The 27,858-nt window shown below is 38.5% G+C and overlaps 1 protein-coding gene across 1 annotated transcript in view; it reads left to right on the forward strand.

Annotated features, from left to right (window-relative positions):
* Positions 1-27,858, forward strand: part of LOC127438907 (low-density lipoprotein receptor-related protein 1B-like) — a 326,009-nt gene that overhangs the window by 60,809 nt on the left and 237,342 nt on the right. Inside the window, exon 4 of the mRNA XM_051694811.1 lies at positions 25,745-25,864. Within this exon, the coding sequence (XP_051550771.1) occupies positions 25,745-25,864 (120 nt within the window). The remainder of the gene's footprint in view (positions 1-25,744; positions 25,865-27,858) is intronic.

Raw genomic sequence — 27,858 nt, forward strand, 5'->3', positions numbered from 1 at the left:
GCTGACAGAAGTGACGTTTCAAGTGCTAGCTGCTAGCTTTAGCGCATTAGCCAACCTCAGTTCAACACTTGTACCTTAAACAATGTCCATATTCCCAGAGCTTGTGATGATGGTAAAGCATTCAACTCACATTTGTAAGGTGCTGTATCCACTGAAGTTTTGCTAGCTGGGTACTTAAAATACCCAGCTAGGGTACTTAAAGTACACTTCTTTTTGCTGCATTTTCAGTGTTAACATACTGCTCGCACTGCTTACACTATAAAATGGCATAGAATAGTGCAGAAGTTTGCACTTTGGGACACTCCTAAAGTGTTTGACTGGAATACATTTGTAGAACATATTGCAGTTGTTTGATTTCAGTTTCGTGCTAGATAAGCACAGTTGGCTTAATGTAATACTTTCTGCTAAAAGGCAATTACTGTTTCTCCACATGATGAAGTGAAGATTGTGTTATTTGACATTTGTGGTGAATGGAAGCGTGAAAGCACAATGATTTATATGGACACCACAGCCTAGTTTATGTCCAAAACCTGCTGCAAGCTTTTATGTATTGCAGCCGTGCACGTTTAACTGTTCAGATGCATGTGCTACATCATTCATGTTTTGAGAATACAGTATGTGTATTTAATTATGGCTGTAATAAATGAACTTATGGATGTATTCATCATCCTCACCTTCAGGTGAACCGCATGTTAGCATGCATACGCAAGGATTATTACAATGGAGATCACTTGGAAGGTGGACTTTTACATTTACATTTTATGCTGCATCTCAATCTTGGTCTTGGTCCTGTTTCAAAGTAAATAAAATATGTCGGTTTGGGGTGGTAGGTATGGAACAAGTCTCTCCTGTGAGGAACACATAGGGGATGTTTTGTTCCACTGTAGTCTGGTTTAGAATTGCTCTCCATGCACTTGTCATAACTGAGCATTCATGATTTACATTATTAGTCCGCAGAGCAGATATCAGCTCTCACTCCTGGAGGTATTAGAATCTGGGACAGATAGAGAGAACGAGCTAGAAAAGAGCAAGAGGTAGCGCTAGAAGATGTTTTCTGCCTTCTACCTCACAGCACATACCGATGTGGCCATTGCTTCTTTTCATGCACTTTCTTGCGATCTTTCATGCGTCTTCATAAAATCAAAATGTACCCCGTGTATTTTTGTAATACATCACTTTGGTCTTTTATCGTTACAAACTCAGTATAACTTTCGTTCTTTTGTAGAACAATAAACAAGATGTTAGGCAGATTTCTTACACTGCTCTTTTCCATGAAAACAAAAATGAATGGTTAGGGACACTTTCGATCAATTTGTGGAATGAAGCGATAGCTTTTTGTAAGAACTGCAATGTAAAAATCTTCCCTTCCACTGTATGCAACTCTGAAATCCCAATGCGTCTTGTGTCGCATGTGTAAATATATTGCGCCTTATATGGCACCTGAAGATGTGTCATGCCAGAATGGTTCTACAGCGAAGTAAAAATGTTTTTACGATTTCTTAAATTTCATGACATAAATTTTGGCAAATTTTCCTCACAAAGCAATCGATTTGGTTGGAATACAGTGCTCAAGCCGTATGGACAACCTTGTCAGCATGATCACAGGGGAAATCAACAAGTTTCAGTAAGTTAATGTACGATGGAATTAAACCCAAGAATTAATGTCAAGTGTCATCCACCATCAGACATTTTTGCAACAATTCAAGCATGAAGACATTTCCCTCTAGTGCTACTAATACAACCTCCGAGACACTGGTTTTTGTCTTGAGGAAACTAGGAAGTAATAGCATTCACACAAACTAGGGAGCGTAATTCTGAGGTTGGATCTTCGCTCCACTGACTGTTAGGTTTATGGTTGGGGTTTGGGTTAGGGGGTGGAGTTAAAATACACATTACTGTTGACTGTATTAAGTCATTTAGAACTTAAAATACAATTCGCTTTCCATCATTTGGTAACTGGAGCTCACATGTGCCCCATATGTTCAACAACAGTTCCAGCCTCAGCCGCTGTAGTGCAGTGATTCGACTTTTGGTTAGCACAGACCGATTTCTACCTAAACAGTTAGATCTGTCTGAACACTTTTATCGTACTTCTTTGTCATTTTTTAAATCTCATTTTGTGTTCCATGGAAGAAAGTCATAGGTGTTTGAAATGACATGAGGGTTAATAAATGAAGACAGCTTTCCATTTTGGATAAACTTTCCCTTTAATGTGATTGGCTTGAAACATTTGAGGAGATGGAAATTTGGTTGGTCACACTTTATATTAGGTGGCCTTAACTACTATGTACTAACATTAAATACATACAAGACTATGTATTTACTGTGTAACTACATGTTGTTCTGCAAAATATCCACATTTGCTGCTACTGAGTTTGAGGTACGGGGTAAGGGTTGGGTTAGGGGTGAAGTTAACAGTGTAACTAAAATGTAATTAAATGCAGATACTTTAAATGTAATTACAATGCATCAACATGTATGTACATAATAAGTACATTGTATTAAATGGTTAAGTACATAGTAGTTAAGGCCCCCTAATATAAAGTGGGTCCCTTTGGTTTCTATGTTAATAAAGCCAAGTAAACAGTCTTACAGATACTTGAGCCGCAAACTAACAGTGATAAAGTACTTGTATATTTTATTTTATTTTGTTTGGAGAAACAAATCAAAGAGAGCATCTTTTGGACCAAAGTGTGTTCTTTTGCAACTTTTTCTTTGCATTCCCCTCCTGTCGATTGTGTGGAGATTTCTTTTGTCATTGAGGAATGGAGCTTGCCTTTAAGTGACCACTGTGGCTCTCTAGAGACAAAATAAAAGAGAATAAAGAGATTTTGGCTGTGTGGATGTGTGTGTGTGTGTGTGTGTGTGTGTGTGTTTGAGTTTGTGCTAGTGTATTTTTCAGTATGATCACTTATCTTCTCTTGTTTTGGACCTTCTCACACAGATTATATTTAGATCAGTGGCCCCGATAAGGACATTATATCATTTTTATTATTATTCAGATAGAGTGTGCTGGTGTCAGACTGACTGAGTGTAGACATGTGAAATGAATAACTTAACAAAGATGGCAAAGAACGGGAGAGAAGATAACAGCATTGAAGACAAAAGAGAGTCACACATTTAATTAACTTCCCTGAAAACGCCCATGCACACTCATACATACAGGAAAGAACATACATTTTACACGCAATTGGCTGATTTCATTGTGGAGATGTTCTTGATCTGTTGCATATGTTCTTGGATGTAACAATTCAGATTTCTCACGGTTCAGTTTGTATTTCTGTGGTCACGGATTTGTTTCGGTTCAGTAAACACTTGGTACAAAATAAGAGGTGCACTGCATAAGAAATTTGAGGCCAATAACAATAATCAATATTTTAACAATGCGATCAGTAGCAATCCAGTTGCTGATATTTGTTTTTCAATGAGTCACTTTTACCATATTTTAAAAGCATTAAGCCATATACTGCTGTAAAATTCAACACAATGTAAAATATGAGACAAAAATGAACATTTTGTGAAATTTTAGGAATCTATAGGAAACCCTTTTAAGGTGTAATTTCTTTGCCACTAGCACCACCAAATGTAATTGCAAAAATAATTATTGTTTTCAAACAAGTTTCTCGAATACTCCCCCTGTCTGTCATTGTCCAGATCACACAGTTCAGCCTTAAGTAACACAAATCACCATTAACTAATTAACCATTTGTGAGAAGATGCAATTCATAGATATTTCAAAGAATATTCCAGGTTCAATACATGTTGAACTCAATCGACAGCATTAGTTACATAATGTTGATTTGTTTGCCAAAGGTTTGCTGCAAGTTCACCACTACTGGTGAAGAGCTGCAAACTTCTGGCAAACATTTGTGGCCATTTACAAGCTCATTTGCATGTGAAAATAATGAGTGACAAATTTGTGGCAAGTTTGTGGCTAGTTTCCCAGAACTCTAGATTTTTTGTAAGGGTGGGGCCAATCCGTAAACGTCAAAATACTCACTGTTTCAAAAGTATAGCCACAAGACGTACACAATATGTGTGTTAACATGATTTTAGTGTAATAAAATCACTTACTATCCTTTTCTGTGTAAAGTTATATCCAATTTTACAACTTTGTTGCCATGACAACATTGTCAACAAAGCCTAAAATGACTACAAAACGCCAATTTAAACCAATAAACCCTCCAAAAATTTGCCAAATTCACTTCCTTTGAAAGTAGTTCACTGTAACCTCGATGTTTGCTGCTTTCTTTTTTTTAAGAAAAGGAGGGATGAGTCAAAATATATTTGTGTGTGTGTGTGTGTGTTAATCAACATTATGCCACAAATGCTGTCGATTGATCTTAACTTGTATTGAACCCAGAATATTCCTTTAATATTTAAATTCAGAGGTGTTTTTAAATGCTTAAATGCAAATGTGTGGTGCAAACTCAAATGTAAAGTTGCTCACATTTGCAAAACATACAATTCAAAAAATGTTCCTCTTTCTACCCAACATGGTGTCAAACAGTCATACTCCACCACACTTGAGTAAGAACAATCATAACCTGAGCTATGCTCCTATGATCTTCACATGTGCTTTTGTGCGATGATATTTCGCAATGGAATGTCTCCATTTCCATAAAATCGGCGTTGGGGTGAAAGGTCTTCTTGAATTCCACAGTACCGGACATAAGTGATGGGTTTTCTGCCCTCGGGGCTTGAAAAGCTGCCTTTTTTACACATCCATTGAGTCCACATTTATAGCACAAAGGAAATTTTAAAGCTCATAAACTTTATATCTTTATGTGACAGCAAGGACTGTAACCTTGAAAATGTGCTGAGTGCCCCCCTGCACTCATAGAACTTTTATTTATTTTTACTCTCTCTCTCTCTCTCTCTCTCTCTCTCTCTCTCTCTCTCTCTCTTCACATCTGCAGTCTTTCACAGTTACCTTGAGCAAAATATTTTAGCTGTCTCAAATGATGCACTGTGCACTTACAATATACAGTCGATTATTTAGTGTATAAAGTGTAATATTGTCTTTACAAAAATTTTACTACACAAAAGCATTCACCATTTTTAAGCTGACGGAGGTGACGTTCCAAACACACACTATGTGTCACTGCTAGCTTTATCGCGGTAGCCATCCTTAACTTAACACTTTTGTCTCAAATAATACAAATATTCACAGAGTGTGGGGTGATGTTACAGCATTCAAAACATTTGTAAGGTGCTGTCTTCACACAACTTTTGCTAGTTGCCACATTTGCCTTCAATATAATCCTTTTGTCAGGCCAGCAGATAACCTGCCCATACCAGATACTGTCTCATGATGCAATTTGCCTCATTTGACAAATCAGCTTTTGAAGGTGCATTCACACTCTGTGCAACTTTGTTGCATCAGATCATAGCCAGCTTAAAGTGTGTTGCCATCACAGTGCTCTTTTAGTCAGTACATTTGCATGCACTTAGAACATTTAAAAGACTAATTATTGTTTCAGTTCGACAGAAAGCTAAGTTTTAATGTAAATGCTTCAGTCTGATTGAAATCGTACTGGACTAACAGGCTTAGATAAAGTGATTGTTGCTAGGCTTCATCCAGAATGTATACATAGTATTCAGATAAGAATAAGAATCAACTCTTGTGTAGATACAGTACGAGGGTAAGTAAGTCTAAATTTGCACTGGGCAATGAGTTTCTGTCTTGTATTGTGCGCTTGGCCTAAGCAGTATGCTAGTTTTCCATTCCAAACATAGCCACAGTCTGTTGCAGTTACCTTGAGCAAAAGCTTTTGAGTCTAAACTGAATCTGTTCTCAGACAATTCCACATGGAAAAGATGCACAATTTCTCTTTCATCTCCTGAGGAAAAAAGAGTGATAGATTTGTCCCCTGCTTGCTGGCTGTTAGCATATTAATAACATTAGCCAGTACTGCAGATGTGTTCAGGATGAAGTGTAGACTCGTTTGTTTCCTCTCCCTCTCTGAAAATTCCTGCTACTATATGTTTAGCAAAGCCTAGAATTGATAAAACCTCAGAATGTGACAGGCCTGACAGCCTTTGGTGCAGAATTTGATGTAGAGTTTGTGCTTTAATTCTGATGGAAAAGAGGTCTTGGGTGAAAATCCTCACTGCGTGCTGTACTGAAGGCCAAGACAGGAATGTTGTGAAGTTCAAAGTGAAAAAACAAGAGTAGAATGTCTGACTAGCTTGAAATTGGCACTTGAATGTTCTGACAAATCCCCTTGGTAAGATTGGCTTCACATCACTCCATTGCAGTTTAGCCACAGATATATGCTAAATCCACAACACAAGATGTTACTGAGATGGTGATGTATGATGTTTTGCAGTGTTAGCATGCACAGATGAATTTGGTATGAATTTTTAAAGTGTTGTATCATCTCAAATAGAACACCAAGGCCATGTTCACACAGCAGCAGGATATGGTTGGCAGACCTGTTTTGAGTGCTCAATATGGTTACGGTTACACACATTCGGTTATTTATGAGAGTTACAACTGCATTCTATAACTGAACTTAGACCCGTAAATTTTCAGGTATCACAACCGCATTCTCGGCAAAGCTGTGCTGTGTGAATGGAACCATACTGGACAAGTACATCATAGTCTCTAGTTTGAGAAATAGATGCTTCACATGTCCTCAGCTGTCAGCTTCATTAAATTCTACACGCTCAACACCAGTTTCATGTACAACAGTAAAGAGAAGACTCAGGGGTGCAGGCCTTATGGGAAGAATTGCAAAGGAAAGCCATTTTTGAAACAGAAAAACAAAAAGAAAAGGTTAGAGTGAGCAAAGAAACTCAGACATTGGACAACAGATAACTGGAAAAGAGTGCAATGGATCTTAACCCCATTGAAAACATCCAGTGAATGGCAGTTCAGTGGACAGAAATGCCTTGTTGATGAGAGAGGTCAACAGAGAATGGCCAGATTGGTTCGAACTGACAAAGTCTACGGTAACTCAGATAACCACTCTGTACAATTGTGGTGAGAAGAATATAATCTCAGAATGCTGTTCTGATATGTGGGTTGGTGCTGTTTTGGTGGCACCAGGGGGACCTACACAATATTAGGCAGCTGATTTTAATGTTGTGGCTGATCGGTGTATATGTATTAAAATGATCGGAAGCTACAGAAATCTTTGCTATGGTCTGTCTGAGAGAAATGCTTTGTCTCTCCTGGGCATTCACAGATAGAAGTGCACTGTATACTACAGGTGCCGGGCAGGAAACAGTCTTTGTGTTTCCCCTTTGAACATCCCAGTGGTAATAACACACTTGCCTTAGTTTCCCCCTCTACATTGTCAGTCCCTAATGAATATATGGAATTGAATAAAGCAGCCCAAACAGCAAGGTGACTAAAACGGTGAAACACACATGCACACCAACATCAAAAAAGATTGCTCTATCGACACCTCACAGTGGCTTTTATTTAACGGCAACCCACAGAGTAAACAAAAGATTGGGATAACAGGAATGCTGTCAAATGCCTAATGGTAGATTTATCTTTGAAACAACAGTTTTTCTTTATACAATCCCTTGCAAAACACAAATTTTGTCCTTATGAATTGGTTAAAGGGGATGTTTGTAATTTTTCAGATGTTAAAACACTTTCTCCTTTGCAGAGACAACTATAAGTTCGTTATAAGCCAGTCTTTGGTTGATCCCCAGAAAAGTGCAAAATCTGTGGCTCTGTGGTGCTATCAGATCATTACTCAGGTTGTTCGATCATCTCGACTTGCCCGACATAGCAATATTGGCTCAACCAATGGAGTGAGTTTGGGGCGGGATTACCTGTTTTTTTGACCAATGGTCAGTGGGAGTGTTCGGGAAACGTTTTGCCATTCCTTTTATGAAATGGCTTTTACAGAGCTTAAATTTGCTTATTATAATAAACAATGTTGTCTTTACTGTGTCCATGGGGGTTAATTTTATTATATTATTTATAGTATATTAGGAAGTCATCATTTGGTTGTGTATTGTTTCCATTTGTATGTGTCCCACTGCATAAAGGAGACAGTTTTAGATTTACACTTCCTATTGTCTATCTGAAATTCTTAAGTCTTCAGCTAACAGCTCCAAATGTTAAAATTCATCCAATAAATTCAACATTTATTTGTCCAGAGACAGCTGAGTATGTGCAAGTGTTAGCTAGAGTGCTAGTGATGTTGGCATAATATAGTATGATGGTGGGTGACTGAGGGTTAAGTGCTTTGCCCAGGGGCAGAACTGCAGTGGTCAGAGGAAGGGCAGGGACAGAGTTTTCATGTGTCAAGTTGAAGTCCTTTGGGGGCCTGACCAGCATTGGGGTGAGCCATCAAGTGCAGAGCCTTTACTGCTATATAAGGGCCTATTTATGTTGGCAACATACTGTTCTACACTGTACGCTTATAAGGTTTGTTTTTTTTTTAAATCCCTAAACCAAGACCTACATTTTCATTTGTAACTCCTCTTAGAGCTTTAAAGCTACATCCACCAAATTTGGTACAGCCCTTCAGACATTTCTGACTTGGGTTGCTATGATTTTTCTTACTGATCCAGCTTATGGTTATCCCGTAACAGATGATCAAATATAAAATAAAAATCTATTAGACTTACATTTACAGTATGTTAAAACTGGCTAAAAGTTTGTCCATCTGTCTGTCTGTCTGTCTGTCTGTCTATCTATTTATCTATCTAATACTTATTGTATGTGGTCTGAACAACCAGATGCATTTACACTTGCCTGAGTCGTGTCTTGTTTGCATCTCAAACCACCTCCTAAACATACTGGCGGACATTTACATTTCAGATAGCTGTCCGATCAGTGAAAACAAATGAAGTCACCAAATGTAAATGCCTCCTAAATCTGGCTAAATACATTATTGTGTCTAGTCATGGAGCACAGAACAGGTAAGCAGCCCGTCCATCTGTGTTGGTTTATGTGGATCCCATATCTGTGTTGCCTGCTGTGATGCTTGTAAATTCAGAAGTGTTGATGAAGTGGTAAAATAAACCAGCTCTGTTTCACAGTCACACCTCAGATGTCTCACTTCAATTTCCTTTAGTTTTTCTGTACTAAAGAAGTGTAGATTCAAACCTGCTCCAGTGTTTGTGAAATTATGTAATAATTATTTTTGTTGTAACTGTAAAAATGTATATCTTGTGACCCATTTTCCATTCCCATTAAATTTAACTCATAATGTTCTCACAGTCCATGGGAAAATAATGGGCAAATTCCAGACAAAGAGGCTGATCAAACCGAATGCGTTTTACGCAAAAAAAAAAAAAAAAAAAAAGGACAAAAAGAAAACCACACACAGCACAACAGAGAGAGGACACAGGTGTCTCAAGATGCGTTTTTATCAGTTGAAGCTCTTTTTAACTTGACACGGTGTCTAAAAAACGTGCCGCTTTTTCGTGAGGCACTGTAAAAACTGCAAGATGTGGTGCAACGGTCAAGACATCTGTCTAGCGCGTATTTACACATAAAAAACAAATGGAAAACAGTGCAGACAGACGCAGGAGCACGTTCTGTGTGAATGCCCCCACAAATGCAGCAAAATGTAAATGTGGCAACTCAAGGGTTAAAAGAGAGCAGCTCAGCTGTTGAATCAGGAGAACATGGCTGAAACAGATTCAAACTGAACAAAACACCAAGTAGGAGAGTTGATTATCAGACAAGAATTTCAATTTATTAGGTCAAAATCATTGTTTACACTGCGAGTGGTGTCGAATGTGCATGGGCTACAACAAAACCAATCACATCTTTCATGTGAATTTCCTACATAGCAGCTAGGACATTCCACGCCACCCGGATCTACTAATCTCCTGGAGCAGAAAGGAGCCCATTACTGGTGGACTCCAGCTGTGAGTCAGGTTCCCTCACAACAGGATTTATCTCCTGTGAACTCCACAGCTCTCCTTCAAGGTGATTTTCTCTCAGCAAGGAGCCCTACTTCCTCTGACACTCGCCGGGTGATGTAGTGTTAACGGCAGTGGGTTGGTAAAGGTTCTGAGTCTGGCAGGGATGTTGAGGTAAATGCCTGTAGATCTATTTCTCTACCCAGCCCAAAGAGCTTGAACTTTAGCTACTGTGAACAATCAGTCACTCTGGGGTGTCCCATACCACATAAAAAATTGAAGATGGAGACCTTGAAAATCTATACAGCCTTAAATGCTTGAGTTTAAAGGTGCACTCAGTAACATTCGTGTTTATGTTGCATTGACACCTAGCAGCACATATGCAGCATTGTCTACGACAGACAAACACTTTTGGACATTGGTTCAGCGATCTCACACCGAAAACCGGACTTCACATTCCTCAATGCCGACCCGCTGTTTACAAACACGCAAGCGGAGCCCTTTGTCTGGGCAGCATGGCCGCGGAAACGCAGGAGGAAAAGGGGAAACAGAGCCGGCGTTCTCATCAGAGTAAGACGCCACGCAAATCGACCCCCGCTACCCACTATTCTACTGGCAAATGTTCAGTCTCTGGATAACAAGCTCTGCGAGCTGAAAGCGCGGATCTCTTTCCAATGAGAGATGAGGGACTGCTGCATTATCTGCCTTACGGAAACTTGGATGTCTGCGGAGATTCCAGACTCAGCCATTGAACCCGCGGGGTTCTCCATGCTCCGAGCGGACAGAGCGAAAGACCTCTCAGGTAAAACTAGAGGAGGTGGTGTATGTTTTATGATCAACAAATCCTGGTGTGATCAGAGGAATGTACATTCCATCAAGTCTTTCTGTTCTCCTGATCTGGAATTTCTTATGCTTCTGTGTCGACCATTCTGGCTACCGAGGGAATTCACAGCGGTCATTATCACTGCTGTGTACATCCCCCCACAAGCTGACACAGACCGGGCAATCAAGGAACTGTATGGGAGTATAAGTGAGCAGGAAACCGCGCACCCTGAGGCCGCGTTCATTGTGACCGGGGACTTTAATAAAGCCAGTTTAAAATCAGTCGCACCAAAATATCACCAGCACATTAGTTTCAACACACGAGGGGACCGGGTTTTGGACCATTGCTACTCTCCGTTCCGGGATGGCTACAAATCCCTCCCCCGCCCACCATTTGGCAAATCGGACCACTCTTCCATTCTGCTTCTGCCCGCTTACAGGCAGAAATTGAAACAGGAAGCACCCACCCTCAGAACGATCCAGTGCTGGTCGGACCAATCAGACTCTACGCTACAAGACTGTTTTGATAGCACGGACTGGGAGATGTTCCGGTCCGCCTCTGATGACGACATCGAGCTTTACGCTGATAGCGTAATGTGTTTCATCAGAACGTGTGTAGAGGAAGTGATTCCGACCAGAACTGTGCGAATCTATCCGAATCAGAAGCCGTGGATCAACAGCGATGTTCGCGCGGCACTTAATGTGTGGACCTCCGCTTTTAATTCCAGGAACGCGGAGGAGCATAAACAAGCCAGTTATGCCCTCCGAAAAACTATCAAAACAGCAAAACGCCAGTACAGGAGCAAGATTGAAGGACAGTTTAACACCACCAACTCTAGAAGCATGTGGCAGGGAATTAACATCATCACGGACTTTAAAGGGAATAAAAACTCCGCCATGAACACCGCTGCCTCTCTACCGGATGAGCTAAATACTTTTTATGCTCGTTTCGAGGGAACTAACACCGCCCTCGCGGAGAGAGCTCTCACGGCCGAAGCTACAGAGGTTAGTTCACTCTCCGTCTCTGTAGCGGATGTAACCCGATCCTTCCGACGGGTGAATATCCGCAAAGCCGCGGGTCCAGACGGCATTCCGGGCCGCGTCGTCAGAGCGTGCGCGAACCAGCTGGCTGGTGTTTTTACGGACATTTTCAACCTTTCCCTCTCTTTGTCTGTAGTCCCCACATGCTTTAAAACATCCACCATTGTGCCTGTTCCAAAACAATCGAAAATAACTTGTTTAAATGACTGGCGTCCTGTTGCTCTGACCCCCATCATCAGCAAATGTTTTGAGAGACTAATCAGAGATTACATCTGCTCTGTATTACCACTCAATCTTGACCCGCTGCAGTTTGCTTACCGCAACAACCATTCCACTGATGATGCCATTGCATCTACAATACACACTGCTCTCTCCCACCTGGAAAAAAAGAACACTTATGTGAGAATGTTGTTTGTAGACTACAGCTCAGCATTCAACACCATAGTGCCCTCCAAGCTTGATGAGAAACTCCGGGCTCTGGGCTTAAACAGCTCGCTGTGCAGCTGGATCCTGGACTTCCTGTCAAGCAGACGCCAGGTGGTTAGAATAGGCAGCAACATCTCCTCATCACTGACCCTCAACACTGGAGCCCCGCAGGGCTGTGTTCTCAGCCCACTACTGTATTCCCTGTACACACATGACTGTGTGGCAACACATAACTCCAATGCCATCATTAAGTTTGCTGATGACACGACGGTGGTAGGTCTGATCACTGACAATGATGAAACAGCCTACAGAGAGGAGGTGCACACTCTGACACACTGGTGTCAGGAGCACAACCTCTCCCTCAACGTCAGTAAGACAAAGGAGCTTGTGGTGGACTTCAGGAGAAAAGACAGAGAACACAGTCCAATCACCATCAATGGAGCACCAGTGGAGAGAGTCAGCAGCTTCAAGTTCCTGGGTGTCCACATCACTGAGGAACTCACATGGTCCGTCCACACTGAAGTCGTTGTGAAGAAGGCTCATCAGCGCCTCTTCTTCCTGAGACGGCTGAGGAAGTTTGGAATGAACCGCCACATCCTCACACGGTTCTACACCTGCACTGTGGAGAGCATCCTGACTGGCTGCATCTCCGCCTGGTACGGCAATAGCACTGCCCACAACCGCAAAGCACTGCAAAGGGTGGTGCGAACTGCCAAACACATCATTGGAGGTGAGCTTCCCTCCCTCCAGGAAATATATACAAGGCGGTGTGTGAAAAAAGCTCGGAGGATCATCAGAGACTCCAGCCACCCGAGCCATGGGCTGCTCTCACTGCTACCATCAGGTAGGCGGTATCGCAGCATCAGGACCCGCACCAGCCGACTCCATGATAGCTTCTTCCCCCAAGCAATCAGACTTCTGAACTCTTGATCTCCCACGATCAAAATACATCAGCCCTGCACTTTATTACTCTTTTATCTCACACCGGACTGTCATAAATTATATTACTGTCATTATATTATGTCTCTCTTAACAACTGACTATCAACCGACAGCCTGAATGTCAATACAGTACAATACTGTACATTCTATATATATACTTTTTTCATATATATTTTAATTTTTATTGAATAATGTGTATCTATATAGTATCTATATAGTAAAAAACAAAAACAGCATATTGTATACTGTACAGTGTATGTTATTATTTGTATATTGTTGAGTGTAACTATGTGTATAACAGATGTTTAAATTGTGTTGTGTTAATTTGATGTTTTAAGTTGTGTAATTATGTATAACAGATGTTTAAATTGTGTTGTGTTAATTTGATGTTTTAAGTTGAGTTTAATTATGTATAACAGATGTTTAAATTGCGTTGTGTTAATTTGATGTTATTGTAAATTGGTATATGTCTCATCACTGTCACGACTGCTATGTTGATCGGAACTGCACCCAAGAATTTCACACACCATTGCACTTGTGTATATGGCTGTGTGACAATAAAGTGATTTGATTTGATTTGATTTGATTGACAGAAAAAAAAAAAAAAAAAAAAACCGGAAGTTATCAGTTACCATTGTCATTGTAAAAACTTGTTAATCGCAGTCGGCCATGAGTTATTCTTTCCACCATTAAAAACTTCAAATTATATGGGATTATTGTGACAAAGCGAGTAATATTTGGATAGTCATATAATTTCATTATGGCGCCGCTCATGAATGTACGCCCAGCACCATGAGTAGAATAAAGAAGCTTTTTTGCTAACAATATTACCAAGTCTTCATCTCATGTGAGTGTGCATCATTTAAAAACAAACAACAACAACAACAACAACAACATATTAAATCTAACATATTAAATTTTAAATTCTTGTAATCAGATTAGTTACTGACTTTTAATGAAGGCAATTACTTTTAAAGATGAAGTGTGAAACTTATTCTGTTAAAATGGGTGCTGTTATTCAGTCATATGTAAAGGAATATTCCGGTACAAGTTAACTCAATCGACAGCATTTGTGGTATAACATTGAGTACCACAAAAAATAATTCTGCCTCATCCCTCCTTTTCTTTAAAAAAAAAAAAAAGTACAAATCGAGGTTACATTGAGGCACTCACTATGAAAGTGAATGGGGCCAGTCCGTAAACTTTAAAATACACACTCTTTCAAAAGTATAGCCACAAGACGTAAACAATGTGTGTGTTAACATGATTTTAGTGTGATAAATCACTTACTAACCTTTTCTGTGTAAAGTGCTATCCAATTGTACAACTTTGTTGCTATGACGACGTAATGCAAAACCCTAAACAATCACAAAAATGACAAATAAAACCACTTTACAGCTCAAATAACACACCAGTTTTAACAAAAAAAATTAATTTAAATGCTTTTATTAAATTATTAGCTTCATACTGCTGCCCTAAACCCTCCAAAAATTGGCCCCCATTCACTTCCATTGTAAGTGCCTCATTGTAACCCAGATTTTTGCATTTTTTAAAGAAAAGGAAGGATCAGTTGAAATTCATTTTTGTGTTAATCAAAAAACTTTAGAGCTTTTAGCACTGACACTGCAGACATAAATGAAACTTCATCCAAATTGTCCAGTAAGACAGAAGCACAACATGGCATTGGGAAAACGCTGATGCTTCACTTCAGTGAGTCATGTGAGTGTAGATTTTCACAGGTCCCATTTGGGTTAGTTCTGTACAAAATAAAAACATGGCAAAGAGATTCTTTCACCATCACTTGATCATTGACACGGCATCACTGCTGTGTGTGTTTGTGGTGTGTGTCAGTAATGACCCCGGGCGGACACATCGCAATCCGCCCTCCTCCAACCAGTGTTCAGAACTCACATGGAGCTGAATGAAATGTCAGAATCTAATGTCAAATCGGTAAATGTTTTTATCACGATTAAGAAAGATTAACAAGTTAAACGTTTTAAATTAATCACATGCGTTAACGCGCTATTTTGTCAGCTCTTGTTAAAATACTTTCTCCTATCCCAGCTTAGTATGCATAGTCATAATTAAGCCATTTTACAGTAGGTTGATTTCCTCGAAAAGGGTAAACACTGTCTCTATTGCGCTATTAAAATTGTTCTGTTTGTTTTGAGCAGCCATCCAGCCCGACACAACAACGTTGACTCAATCAATATCGTGAGTTTGAGGCGGGACTATCTATAAAAAAATTTTTTTATCAATGGCAGATGGCCAGAGTTTGAAAAAGCTGTTTGAAAACAATGTTTATTTTTGTAATTCTGTTTGGTGATGCTAGTGTCGCAGAAATTACACACTTCAGCTTTCCATACAATACTTGGGTTTTACATGTTTCTAAAATAGAATTAATGTATTATACATTTAAAATATGAATTATGTTCAAAAGCACATCTGTTTGTGTTTCTGTGAATGAATGCCATGTGAAAATGTACAAGGAGGAAAACTTAAAATTATTTTGAACTTGAGTGAAAAAAAAACTAACTTTTTTGGGGAAAGTAATGTAAAAGTAAAGTAATTAGTAATGTGGTTGTTTTATCATTGAAGTAAAAAAGTCAAGTAAAGTAAGCTGATTAAAATTTTAGAGTAGAAGCGTCGTGCCCAAACCACACTCATGATCAGTTTTAACCAATCATCAATCACCATTTTTCAATGAAGTAATCAGTAAAGTAAGCTGATACAATTTTATAGTAGTTATCAGTAATTTGTAGTGGATTACTTTTTAGAGTAACTTACTCAACACTGCTAGCTAGCTGCAATCTCCTCAGCTGGCACGCACGATTGTAAATAGAGAATGTCACACCTAAATCACACCCACAATTAGTGTTAACCAATCATCAATGCTCTTCAACTTCTCCAAGTTCTCCTGGGTCATGAATTTCCCTGATGTTCACGGACATATAAGAAATATCACTTACAGAACACCTTTGCAGAACAAAAACATCAGTGCATTTCATCAACATTTTAAGGTTAACTAAAAGAAACTATTTACCCAGTAAGTATAAATTAGCCAAGACCAATCAGACAGCAGAATTGTTTCAGCCCTGCCCCCTTCCAAGCAGGCATCACCTGTCCACAGAGTACAGCATATGTCTGGACAGGTCTATTATTCACTCACAGCAGGTCTCCCCCTCGGTCTCCATCATTAGAGTGTCCACAGTCCCCAGGGCTCAGACAGCTAGGCCATCACTGTAGCGGAACAAGTGTACAGTTGTGTATTTTTGTGTTTGTATGATCAGAGCAGGTGACTTGGGGGTCCACACCTACCAGGCACTTTTTATAAATAGATGACAGTTGAGTAAAAAAACATGGTTTGTTAGAACAGCAAGGACGAAGGTTGAACCTGGAAGGGAAGTTGAATTGACTTTGTAAGGCAACAGTGGAATGAATTACAGGCAGATCTTTATTGTAATGTAATATCAACAAATGTTGTACATTTTCAGAGATAATGCAAGTGGTGTTTGCCCTTGCAAAAGATGCACTCTCCTTTCTTTTACTACTTCAGAACTAAAGATACAATTCTCTTTCAGTCTGTTCTTGGAAAACTCTCTTTGGTTGCTTTCAATGTCAATATTGTGTGGTCAAGTGTTGTACGGATGTTGATGAAAACTAGATGGTCTTGAATTGCAGACGCCCAGAGTGAAAAAATTAATACCTGTCATAGAACAATTCACCCAGCAATGAAAATTGTCATAATTTACTCACCCTTAATGTCATGCCAAACCTGTTTGTCTTTATCTTTTGTGTAACTCAACAGAAGATGTTGAGGCAGAATGTTCGCATTGCTTATTTCCATACAAAGAAAGTGAACAGAAACAAGGCCTGTTGAGCTCCAAAAATTACAAAATAGCTTTATGATAGTACCATAAATGTAGTCAATATGTCTTGACTTGCCATTTTTGAATTTTTGATTTTTTTTAGAGCTGTGGCGGAGTGTAATATGTTCAGCAAATTGAATTTAAAATTAAGATCTGTTTCTCACACAAAGTTATAAGTGGAATATAGTGCACAAGTCATATGGACTTGTATGGACAAAATATTTCCTTTTGTGTTCCACAAAATAATTTAAGTCATACTGGTTTGGAATGAAATGAGGGTAAATAACAGAATTTTCATTTTTTGGGCATGTTTTTTCCTTTAAATTGCTTAGTCATTCTCGATTCTTGATTACATTACATAGTTGTATAGGCAAAAATGTCCAAACGGCATCAGGAAAAGCATACTTTATTGCCAAGATTATAAAAGATTTCAGTGACTATTAGTCATTTCCCACTGCTAGTCCCACATATAAATAGTTAAACATCTTTCATCTCAAGCTGATACACATACACATGTAATAGATAAAAAGCTATTATATTTCACTTTCAGTTAAACTCAGATTATAAAACGCTTAGCATTACCCTCAAACGATGTAATGCATTTTTAAAGTACTCAATTTAAAACTGTCTGACTTAAACCACTCAGAATACAGGCCCGAAGTTGGTCAATTAATTTCTCAGTGCATGCTTGTTATTAATGAGGCCTCCATAGCGAATGCACAAAAGTGTCCCTGTATCTCTCTCTAGCTCTCTTTTTCTCATGATTCGACATTTAGGGTGGCCAAACCATCTTAAATCTTTCTTTTGTTCGGAATATTATATTTACATACTACTCATTGGTCCTGATTTACTAAGATCCCATATAACGGGTACTAATTTGCTTGTGCAGTCTATCAAAGTGTATGTGTGCATTGTGGAGGTATTGCTGGTGATTTACTGAGAAAAACTGTGCAAATAACCACACGTGCAAATATGTTTAAGACGTCCTCCAAAAGAAGCTTTTAGCGTGTGGTAAGTGTATGCTTGCACTATACCATTTTATGTTTTATTCAATATAATGAAGGATATGGCATTTATTATACAGTTGCAATCTAAATTATTCAACCCCCATCTATATCTATATCAGTTGAGTGACACATTCAAAGTCATAGTGTGAATATATAAACTAATATTTCTAAATAGCAGGATTTTATTTTTTAAATACAGCCATGTCATAATTATTCAACCCCTATTGCATGTAGCTGTTTCTTAAATATGTAAGGCTACACAAGTAATTGTTTTAAAACAAAATTAAGTCGTCAATCTGCAATGGCACTTATTTAAGTTTTAAAATGTAAGTTTAGCGTTGTAAGCAAAAATGGATTTCTATGCAAAAAATGCAATTAAAAATAAAAAGCTAATAGAGGAGATTATTTTATTACACAAGAAAGGTCACGGCTAAAAGTAAATTTCCAAGGCACTTAAAGACGAAGTTGGCAGCACCATTCATACATTTTTTAAATATGGTACAACAGCAACCTCCTAGGGGTGTGGAAGAAAGCAAAACTTCACCAAGGGAAATGTTGACTTGAATATTCAAGAAGTAATTAGGAAAGACCTGTGGAGTCCTGGAAGAAGGTTTTATAGACGTTTGACACTAAACTGAAAATGAGTTTTAGACCCTTGGGTCAGCAGTACGTCTGGAGTAAGATGACAAGGTGATGACAAGAACGACACCATCCCCACAGTCAAGCATGGAGGTGGGTCTGTCCTGTTATGGGGGTGTTTTGCGGCTGGAGGAAACGGCTATCCTGACTATGTGACTGACACCATGGATTCTTTCAGGTATCAGGCCATTTTGGCATGAAAAATGTGATGCCTTCAGTGTGTAAATCGAAGCTCGGTGATCACTGGACTTTCCAGCAAGACAATAACAACAAGAATACATCCAAGTTGTCCAAAATCTGGTTCAGGGATAGGTCGTGGACTGTCCTTAAATGGCCCTTTCAGTCCATCATTAAAATCCCGTTGCAAAGAAATTGTTGGGATTTCAAGGAAGCAGTGGCAGCACAGAAACCAAAGAATGTCAATGAGCTGGAAGTTTTGCTCAAGAGAAATGTGTACAAATTCTAATAGAGAGATGTCTGAAGCCTGAGAACACTTACCTGAAACATTTATTTGCTGTTATTAAGGGTAAAGGATGCTCCACAAATGATTGGCTTTGGGGGTTGAATATTTTTGACATGATATTTGTGGAGAGAATTAGTTATGTTTTTATTTTAAAATTTGGGTAAACTGAACTCTTTGTTCTCAAAATCACTCAAATGTGTATTAAAAACTTACTTTGACTGTTTACTGAGGTTTTAGTTGATGTGTTTTAATTTGCATCACCAGAATGTATTGCTACTCAGGGGGGTTGAATAATTTTGATTGCAACAGTAAATGTAATAACAATAAATGTTATAATTGACATATTTTGCTGTTTATGCACCAAAATGAATAGTAGCGGCCGAAACTGACTGAAAAATGAAAATTACACTTTAAATTAGACATTTGTTTTGAATAAATAAACTTCTAAATGTTATAATATAATATAATATAATATAATATAAATATTGAATAAATGTATAATATTTAAATGTGATTATACTTAGAAAACACACATTACTACCATACGATTTAGGCTCTAACCAATTTAAAAATACTGGACCATATTTTAAAAATATTGCAACTTGCAAAAACTGCAAAGTTGTAGGACTATTTTAGGCATCTGAAAGATGTGATCCTCAGTGGACTGTGCTATTAGATCAGCTTTGAAATTCTGCAATTTCTAGCCTTTGCTTGGCTCATTGTGACTTAAAGGAGACCTATTATGCCCCTTTTTACAAGGTGTAATATAAGTCTCAGGTGTCCCCAGAATGTGTCTGTGAAGTTTCAGCTCAAAATACCCCACGGATCATTTATTATATCGTGTTGTAAATGCCTCTTTTTGGGTGGAATCAAAAACACGCTGTTTTCGTGTGTGCCTCTTTAAATGCAAATGAGCTGTTGCTCCCCGCCCCCTTTCCGGAAGAGGGCTGTGCCTTTACAGCTTGTGCTTCAGATACTATAGCAACAACAAATCTGAACCAATATGACTGACACCATAAATACCGGAGTTCAGCCATATATGTATGAGCAACCGTAAACGACGCAAAACATAGGCATTTTGAGGTTGTGATAGTGCTTCTTATGTAGAAAATCACTTCCTGCCCTCCATCTGCATTTCACACTACAGCAGTGCAGTGATGTGACATCATGTGCAAACAAGCTATAACGACATAACTCTGGTCTCTGTGAATACAATCAGAGACAATGGGAACTTTAGCTGCATTAGCCGTGGAATCAGCTAACAAGCACATTCAGAAAGGCGATTTGCAAACATTCACAAAATATAAAGTGCGATACTTACATCTTCAGGATATAAAGCTGGTACACGAACAGTTGATACTGATCCATGCTTAAGAGTCACATTTTTGGAAAATCCTGCTTTATATTGACTCTCATTCACAAAGCAGTCTGGTGTAAAATGATTTGCACAAACATACACGAATTTTGGTATGTTTTGGGGCACATTTTCTTCAAAAACAAAACTTGACCACTGCGTCTTCAGTGGCTCTGATGCTGGGAGTACATGAAGACTCTTATGTTCTCTTTTACAGTCAACAATAGAACACTTATGACGCTTACGAAGTTGAGACATTATTTTTCTCACTGTAGCTGTCCAGCACGGAAAAAATGGCAGACTGTGTGTTGATCACACAGAGGAGGATCTATGATAACAGGGTGGAGTCCGTCACCAGTCGTGGGTGTGGCTTGCTCTAAAGTGACGTCACTTTAGAGCGGATACGAAAACCAGTCATTTTGAGACATTTTGATTAACAGAAATATAAGAAAGAGGAGTGGGTGGACTTTTAACATTGTAGGGTGGTTGTGTACACACACTGCAGACTCACATTTATGTTCAAACACCATATAAAGTGATTTTTGCATAATAGGTCCCCTTTAAATTTGAAAAAAACTTAAGTCATTTATCCATATTTAATTTAAAATGAAAATAATAAATTTGTATTCCCAAGGTGCTAACTGGATTGCCTAATGCCAGTCACATGCAATGATGAGTAATGAGATGACCACAATGTAGCATACTACTGTTTGAAACATTTATAATTACAGTTGAAGTCAAAAGTTTACATACTCTTAGGTTGAAGTCATTAAAACTCATTTTTTTAACCACTCCACAGATTTAATATTAGCAAACTGTAGTTTTGGCAAGTCGTTTAGGACATCTACCCTGTGCATGACACAAGTAATTTTTAACAATTGTTTACAGACAGATTGTTTCACTTTTAAGTGACTATATCACAATTCCAGTGGATCAGAAGTTTACATACACTAAGTTAACTGTGCCTTTAAGCAGCTTGGAAAATTCCAGAAAATTATGTCAAGGCTTTGGACATTTAGTCAATTAGCTTCTGGTAGGAGGTATACTGAACAGGAGGTATACCTTTGAATGTATTTTAAGGCCTACCTTCAAACTCAGTGCCTCTTTGCTTGACATCATGGGAAAATCAAAATGAAATCAGCCAAGACCTCAGAAAAACAATACGCCTGAAGGTACCACATTCATCTGTATAAACAATAGTACGCAAGTATAAACACCATGGGGCCACGCAGCCATCATACTGCTCAGGAAGGAGACACATTCTGTCTCCTAAGAGATGAATGTAGTTTGGTGCGAAAAGTGCAAATCAATCCCAGAACAACAGCAAAGGACCTTGTGAAGATGCTGTAGGGAACAGGTAGATAAGTATCTATATCCACAGTAAAACAAGTCCTATATCGACATAACCTGAAAGGCTGCTCAGCAAGGAAGAAGCCAATGCTCCAAAACCGCCATGAAAAAGCCAGACTACAGTTTGCAAGTGCACATGGGGACAAAGATCCTACTTTTTGGAGACATTTTTTTTGGTCTGATGAAACAAAAATGGAATTTTTTGGCCATAATGATCATTGTTATGTTTGGAGGAAAAAGGGTGAGGCTTGCAAGCCAAAGAACACCATTCCAACCATGAAGCATGGGAGTGGCAGCATCATGTTGTTGGGGTGCTTTGCTGCAGGAGGGAGTGGTGCACTTCACAAAATAGATGGCATCATGAGGAAGGAAAATTATTTGGATATATTGAAGCAACATCTCAAGACTTCAGCCATGAAGTTAAAGCTCGGTCGCAAATGGGTTTTCCAAATGGACAGTGACTCCAAGCATACCTCCAAAGCTGTGGCAAAATGGCTTAAGGTCAAGGTAATGGAGTGGCCATCACAAAGCCCTGACCTCAAACTGATAGAACATTTGTGGGCAGAAATGAAAAAGCATGTGCGAGCAAGGAGGTCTACAAACCTGTCTCAGTTACACCAGTTCTGTCTGGAGGAATGGGCCAAAATTCCAGCAACCTATTGTGAGAAGCTTGTAGAAGGCTACCAAAAACGTTTGACCCAAGTTAAACAATTTAAAGGCAATGCAACCAAATACTAACAAATTGTATGTAAACTTCTGACCCACTGGGAATGTGATTAAAGGAATAAAAGCTGAAATAAATAATTCTCTCTACTATTATTCTGACATTTCACATTCTTAAAATAAAGTTGTGATCCTAACTGACCTAAGACAGGGAATCGTTTCTATGATAAAATGTCAGGAATTGTGAGAAACCGAGTTTAAACGTATTAGGCCAAGTTGTATGTAAACGTCTGACTTCAACTGTACATAATGCCTGTTTCAATAACTATTTTAAATAGTATGCAGTATACAGTTTATCAGAGGTTATTTAGCAGAGATTGACCACTTCTATTAAAATGAGTGGGAGAAATTGGAACCCAATGGTCAACGGATGTAGAAAGGAAGTCCCGCCTTACAGTTAAAAGAGCCAATCACATTTTAGATACAGACATCAGCTGTCAATCAACTCTAGAACGTACATGCGCATTAGTTATACAAGCTAGGAAAATTGCATTTTTTTGGCATAATATGAGGTAAAGAATCACAATTTATGATACCAGTATTGTCAGATTTTATTGCTGATTTGAAATATGTGCTTTGATAATAATCTTGGCCAACCGTTTTTGACATTTTGGTCTTTCTCCATTCAAGCAGATAGGAGCTGCACTGGCATGACTGGAAATAACCTCCAGAGAGTGTTTCAAAGATGGCCGACAGTGCACTGACTAGCTAGAAAGACTTTAAGTTTATTCAGTGAAGTATTCAGTAAGGCCATGTCCACACTAATATGTTTTTCCGCCTCTCATCCACACTAGAATGGTGTTTTCCTTCACCAAAAACGTAGCGCTTTAAAAATGCTTTCCATTACCGCATACTTTGGAAAGTGTGACGTCAGGAAACACAAAATGGATTAGTGTGGATGTGGCCTAAGTAGTAAGCTAGTATTCCATTCTGAACATTCCTTTGTAACATGTAGCACACTTCAAATCCTAACCCTAATCCTCAAATAAATGAAAAAAAAAACAAAAAAAAATATATATATATATATATATATATATATATATATATATATATATATATATATATATATATATACAGTTGTGCTCAAAAGTTTGCATACCCTGGCAGAAATTGTGAAATTTTGGCATTGATTTTGAAAATATGACTGATCATGCAACTTTTTATTTATGGATAGTGATCAAATGAAGCCAGTTGTTATCACATAGTTGTTTGTCTCCTTTTTAAATCATAATGATAAAAGAAATCACCCAAATGGCCCTGATCAAAATTTACATACCCTTGAATGCTTGGCCTTGTTACAGACACACAAGGTGACACACACAGGTTTAAATGGCAATTAAAGGTTAATTTCCCACACCTGTGGCTTTTAAAATTGCAATTAGTGTCTGTGTATAAATAGTCAATGAGTTTGTTAGCTCTCACGTGGATGCACTGAGTAGGCTAGATACTGAGCCATGGGGAGCAGAAAAGAACTGTCAAAAGACCTGCGTGACATGGTAATGTAACTTTATAAAGATGGAAAAGGATATAAAAATATATCCAAAGCTTTGAAAATGCCAGTCAGTACTGTTCAATCACTTATTAAGAAGTGGAAAATTCGGGGATCTGTTGATACCAAACCAAGGTCAGGTAGACCAAGAAAGATTTCAGCCACAACTGCCAGAAGAATTGTTCGGGATACAAAGAAAAACCACAGGTAACCTCAGGAGAAATACAGGCTGCTCTGGAAAAAGACAGTGTGGTTGTTTCAAGGAGCACAATACGACGATACTTGAACAAAAATGGTCGAGTTGCCAGAAAGAAGCCAATGCCACAAAAAAGCCCGGTTACGATATGCCCGACAACACCTTGACACGCCTCACAGCTTCTGGCACACTGTAATTTAAACTGACGAGACCAAAATAGAGCTTTATGGTCACAACCATAAGCGCTATGTTTGGAGAGGGGTCAACAAGTATTGTGCTCCTTGAAACAACCACAACCACATTAACCTTTAATTGCCATTTAAACCTGTGTAAGTGTAAGTACGACCTTGTGTGTCTGTAACAAGGCCAAACATTTAAGGGTATGTAAACTTTTGATCAGGGCCATTTGGGTGATTTCTGTTATCATTATGATTTCAAAAGGAGCCAAACAACTATGTGATAATAAATGGCTTCATATGATCACTATCCTTAAATTAAAGACAGTTTTTTTTTTTGCATGATCAGTCATATTTTCAAAATCAATGCCAGAATTTCACAATTTCTGCCAGGGTATGCAAACTTTTGAGCACAACTGTATATATCCAAGTTGACCTGTAAGCCATGACCCCAGATGTGAAAAATCTGAATGTGGCCCACATATATCAAACTAACTGAAACAGTCTGCAGCCCATGTCGAGCAAACATTTATAAATCACTATGATTTTTCAACCGATTCCCAGATCAATAAATAAAGACAGAGTCATCTTCATTTGGCGCTACAGCCGGGATAAGAATTCCGTCGTCAAAATGTCCCTCATTACAAGGCCGTAAGTGTTCCACAGGTGATAAATATCACACAATGGGCTTTAAATTTGCGGTTTACTGTTGTTTATTGACAGCGACTTGGGTTTGGGAGCGCATGCAGAAGGCACGTATCTAAGGAAACAGGCCATAAGTGCCACTTAAAAAGCACTGAATCATGTTCTCATAATGAGGCTGCATCTGTTCAACTTTTAAAAAATGAATCCACACCGCCAAAGGCTGATGACGGAATGTCATTGTTCTTTTATGAAAGGTTTTACTGAATGTGGATGTAAATTACCCTGTGATATTGAGATTGTGAATCAAACAGCTAGCAACAGCTACAGCATGGTTGGGCAAAATTCAGAATGTAATAACTAATTATATACTGCCATATCAAGCTAAATTAATTTAAAAATATACATAAACATATATACATATATATGGACCATTCAAAATAAAATGGCTGCTCTCAAGGTGATGCTATCATTAGCATTCAAGAGTCAACAATATACAACATGACTTCTAAAATTACTACAAAAATAAACTGTTTTCTCTGTTTATTTTAGGTGATGGGGTGAACATGCTATGCTTGACAGATCTTGTCAAATTCAGGAATTAAATTGGGATTTTAAAGACTATTCAATTCAGTCTTTATCGATTTTTCAATCAGTTGAATTCTCAATTCAACCGCTCTATGCAGTCATTGCAGTGTACGACTTTTTCTTCAAAATAAAGTTAATGTAGATATTGTGTGTTGGTTTGTGTATGTTGCTTCAGAGTTGGTGAGTAGCTGCCAGGAGCGGAGGTGTCAGTTTGATTGTGTGATCATGAGGAACGGAACGTCCTGTTTCTGTGGGGAAGGTTTCGAACTAGATGAGGACGGGAGAAGATGTCGAGGTAAGGTCATGACCATCTGCCACTTAATTTGTATTTTTTAAGCGTCTAAAGTTATAAACATCTGATTATTTTAGTGTACATGTACCACTTTGATAACAGTTTTGAATCATTAGGTCTAATCATTAGATAACTACATTAGTTAACATAAACTAACAATTAACAATATCCTACTTTTACAGCTCTTAAAGGTCCATGCAAAGTATTGCTTACACCAGGGGTCAGCAACTTATGGCACGTGTGCCAACATTGGCACGCGGAGGGGTAATCATTGGCACGCCAGCAACGGCGAGAGAGGAGTAGACTATTTTATTTATATGAAATTCCTCACCTGCATTCCAATCTACATCTTGGTGTAATCCTTCCTCATGAACACGCAGCGTGTTTTCATGAAATGAAAAAAAATGTTAAAATGTGACGAGATTGCAGTACCCAACTGACTCGTGCAGCGCCTGCAAGCCATTCGCACATCACGAGCCAGCAGCGCTTCACATTCGGTTAATCACGCAAGTAAAGACGCCCGCTTTGCTTCAGTCAGGCTGCGTGGATGTTAGCCTACATTCCGTGTTTCATTTGTTTCTTTTTGTTTTCAGATCAACACGTGATGTAATAAGGAAAACACCACTATTAATCCTTGACTATTAATTTCCAACCCAGCATACAGGGACACCCTCCTTAAACCATGGTCACACTCAAAATTACATTAAATGATTAAAAGAGAAAACATAAACCCACATCGTGGGATAAAAAAAAAACATTGCAAAATATAAACTATTCAAAATATAAATTAAACCTGGAAATAAAGTTTTAGGATTTTGTAGGTGCGATTCACCGAAAAGGGCTAAATAGTTGATCTGCTTGTGATGCGTGAATGGCTTGCATGTGCAGCGCGAGTCTCGTCACACTTTATTAGTGATTAGCCTCCCATTCAGCTGATGAAAACATGCTGCATGATCACGAGGAAGGATTACATCAAGATGTAGATTGGAATGCCGGAGCGAAAAAGTCATATACTGTAAATAAAATAGCCTGCTACTCTCTCGCTGTTGCTTGCGTGCTAGTGATTACCCATCTGTGTGATTTTGAAAACTGTATGACACAATATAAGACATTCCACACAATTTCGTGATCATTAATCAAATATGCAGATTTGTGACATTAACCAGGAAAATAAAAAATGTTACTCCATGTCAAAAAGGTTGCCGACCCCTGGCTTACACTGACATCTAGTGGCCTGGATGCTGCATCATTCAAACAGTCATTTTCAGTTACTAATAGTTAGTACTCTAGTGTTCTAGTTAGATTTGGGGGGTCTGAGAGCCCCCTAGACCCCCCGTAATTCACACCATGTTTATATGCAAGTGTACTTCTACAAGTTAAACAAAATAAACATTCAGTACAAATTCAGTACATATTTAAAATGTCATCAAATGCATATTTATGATTCATCTTGTACGTAAGGGTGTATACATAATTTTTGTCCAATAAAATGCTCTCTAGAATGAGATTGCCCCCTCCCCCTTAATTACCAATACCACCTGCCTCTGACTAGCATTATAAAACAGCAAATCATGTTTTTGCAAGGCTGTGACCTAAACTAAAAGCAATTGGCTTTTAAAAAAGACCAGCACATTCATATGTCCATATGTCCATATGTCCTAACCCAACATCCTGTTTCAACTAGAAAATATGTCAACACAGGAAAAAAAGTGTGTTTGTCAAATAATTTCATCAGACTTTTAAACCTGGTATACAATGTGTTAAACTAAGTAAAGACTACTACACTTTGATTCATAGCAAAAAACAATATTAAATATGTCATATTTAACAATATAAAAAAATATTTAATGAATGAAAGCGCAAATGCTGAAAATGCTGAATTTTGTGGGCGCAGATTCCATACAGACCTACATATTACTAACAGCAAAGCTTTCTGTGGTTGCGTCTCAATGCTTACATGAACTAGAACCTCCTTGATGTCCCGCAAGCACTTTGTT

The sequence above is a fragment of the Myxocyprinus asiaticus genome, chromosome 50, assembly GCF_019703515.2.
Source record: "Myxocyprinus asiaticus isolate MX2 ecotype Aquarium Trade chromosome 50, UBuf_Myxa_2, whole genome shotgun sequence".
NCBI lineage: Eukaryota > Metazoa > Chordata > Actinopteri > Cypriniformes > Catostomidae > Myxocyprinus > Myxocyprinus asiaticus.